Below are 1,272 nucleotides of genomic sequence, written 5' to 3' on the forward strand. Positions count from 1 at the left end.
TGTTGTTCAATAATATGCTTGCTAGCGTGTTACCGTCGGGGTCTGTATGAACGGGGGGGCAGTGCAAAGCATGTTTCCACTGTCAACCATTGTTGAACCTCAGGTATCTATTATTTTATTTCTTCATGATCATTTTATATACAGGCTTGTGCGCATATCAGTGTTTCCAACGCCGTAAACTTTCGAGGAGTTATTTAAATTTTTTCCTCTTTAAATCATAAAGTCCTTGGGAGCATGAGACTGCCCCCAAATGGGTCAAGCCAAACTGATACCCAAAAATCCAACAGCAATCAGCGATGAAGCAAGCAAGAGATCGCTTGGGTATGGAGATGTAGAAAAAACGTCAAAGGATCAGCGTGATGATCCTACAAATTAAGGCAAGATATGATTTCAAAGCAAAAGAGAGGGATCTCCATTCATCAATTCCAACAGAGAGATTCCATGTTGCCGCAATCTTAACCTCAGGATTGGGGATGCTTCAGTGGCTGCAACATGGGGGAAAAATTTTTTCAATGTCAAAGTAATCTGACCATCACCAGCACCTAAATCCAAACAACCGCTCCCATTTTTGGGCATAATGTTTAAAAAACTGTACAACTGTTCGGCCGAAAATAGAAACATCGAGCCACGTCGTAAAAGTCCATTAATACAAGTTTTTTCAAAAAACAGTCTCAGCAGTGATATAGCAAAACCGTGAAACAGTTGCAAAATAGTCGAATCCGATTTTCGCTCGCTCTGTTTAATAAATTCAACCGTTTCGGAATCAATGTTCATTTTTACAAACGATTCTGCAAGCACTGCCGAGCGAAATCTCGCAGTATCCAATGCATACCATGAATCATAGCTAGTGTTATTCATCAAATCACAGCTTTCTCGTTGGAGAAAAAGTTCACTAAGCCAACGATATCGTGCCAAATAGAAAGACATCAACAGTATACGATAAAGCTAAATTAATTAAGCGCTTGAGAGAAACACCCAGAAGCAAAATTGAATGGGCAATTTTTAATGAAAATCAAACTTAGCATTCACCCTTCCCATATTAGCAAAAATACAAAAATCAAACCAGAAACGCGAATTAAAGATCACATTCATTAATGACGTCACAAAGTTCATTAGTGAAACAATAAGAAGCAAAGTGAACAACATGTGCAAAAATGGACTTACATTTTACAGTAAATTGTTACCTGGGTCAGATGAAATGTTTCAATTAATGCTTGCCTTTTTTGATAACTTCTCTTCTTGGCTGAAATTGCCCAGCTTAATAATAATCGT

The 1,272-nt window shown here is 38.1% G+C and overlaps 1 protein-coding gene across 1 annotated transcript; it reads right to left on the minus strand.

Moving 5' to 3' along the window:
- Positions 1-390: 390 nt before the first annotated feature.
- On the minus strand, positions 391-927 carry Tsp_15883 (DREV methyltransferase superfamily protein). The gene has a single exon (XM_003368928.1). It carries the CDS (start codon positions 925-927, stop codon positions 391-393), a length of 537 nt encoding a protein of 178 aa, XP_003368976.1.
- Between the last annotated feature and the right edge of the window lie 345 nt (positions 928-1,272).

Source organism: Trichinella spiralis, assembly GCF_000181795.1.
Source record: "Trichinella spiralis strain ISS 195 chromosome Unknown Scfld1612, whole genome shotgun sequence".
Taxonomy (NCBI): Eukaryota; Metazoa; Nematoda; class Enoplea; order Trichinellida; family Trichinellidae; genus Trichinella; species Trichinella spiralis.